Source organism: Sinocyclocheilus rhinocerous, unplaced genomic scaffold (genome assembly GCF_001515625.1).
Source record: "Sinocyclocheilus rhinocerous isolate Xijiao unplaced genomic scaffold, SAMN03320098_v1.1 C35737629, whole genome shotgun sequence".
Taxonomy (NCBI): domain Eukaryota; kingdom Metazoa; phylum Chordata; class Actinopteri; order Cypriniformes; family Cyprinidae; genus Sinocyclocheilus; species Sinocyclocheilus rhinocerous.
Genome location: NW_015761778.1, coordinates 1 through 607, shown reverse-complemented (window position 1 = coordinate 607; position 607 = coordinate 1). Strand labels below are relative to the sequence as shown.

The 607-nt window shown below is 41.7% G+C and overlaps 1 protein-coding gene across 1 annotated transcript; it reads left to right on the top strand.

Moving 5' to 3' along the window:
• Positions 1–8: 8 nt before the first annotated feature.
• On the top strand, positions 9–526 carry LOC107735072 (poly(A) RNA polymerase, mitochondrial-like; the record flags this gene model as incomplete). Its single annotated transcript, XM_016546880.1, has 2 exons — positions 9–114; positions 280–526. Coding segments are annotated over exons 1-2 (319 nt in total), but the record flags the coding sequence as incomplete, so codon positions are not given.
• Between the last annotated feature and the right edge of the window lie 81 nt (positions 527–607).

Below are 607 nucleotides of genomic sequence, written 5' to 3'. Positions count from 1 at the left end.
CTGTCATTAAAATGGCCAGGCAGTCAGTCGAGCAATCATCCCATGATCAAGTTCAAGGAGCAGTCCCCTCCATCCATCAATGAAATCACTCAGCTGCTCTCGGAAAAGGACAGTGTAAGTCCTCTCTGGGTGATATGTTCATTTTTTTTAAACAAAGACATATGATGTGGCTAATGGAAAAGGATAAAAATTGGAATGGGAGATGCGTTTAGCAGTTCCTTTTTATGTCTGCTGGTTGGAGCTTCAAATATGTATCTTCTCTTCACGTTTCTTCTACAGATAGATGAACAACTGCAGTGTCTGACAGAGACCTTGCAGCTCACAGAAGAGAACATCAGTCTGCGCTTCCTTGTTTGTTCTCTGCTTCGAGACATAGCTGGAGCATATTTCCCAGAATGCATTATCAGGCCTTTTGGCTCCTCTGTCAACAGCTTTGGCAAACTGGGCTGTGATGTTGACATGATTCTGGACCTTGATGGGATCTATGCAACAAGCCAGAAAAAGGTCAGTGCTGTGGACTACCTAAGTAGATTAGGATAGTTAACTCAAAATTCTATCTTTTATTCATCATTGCAAACCTGAATGACTTGGAACATGAAGATATTTT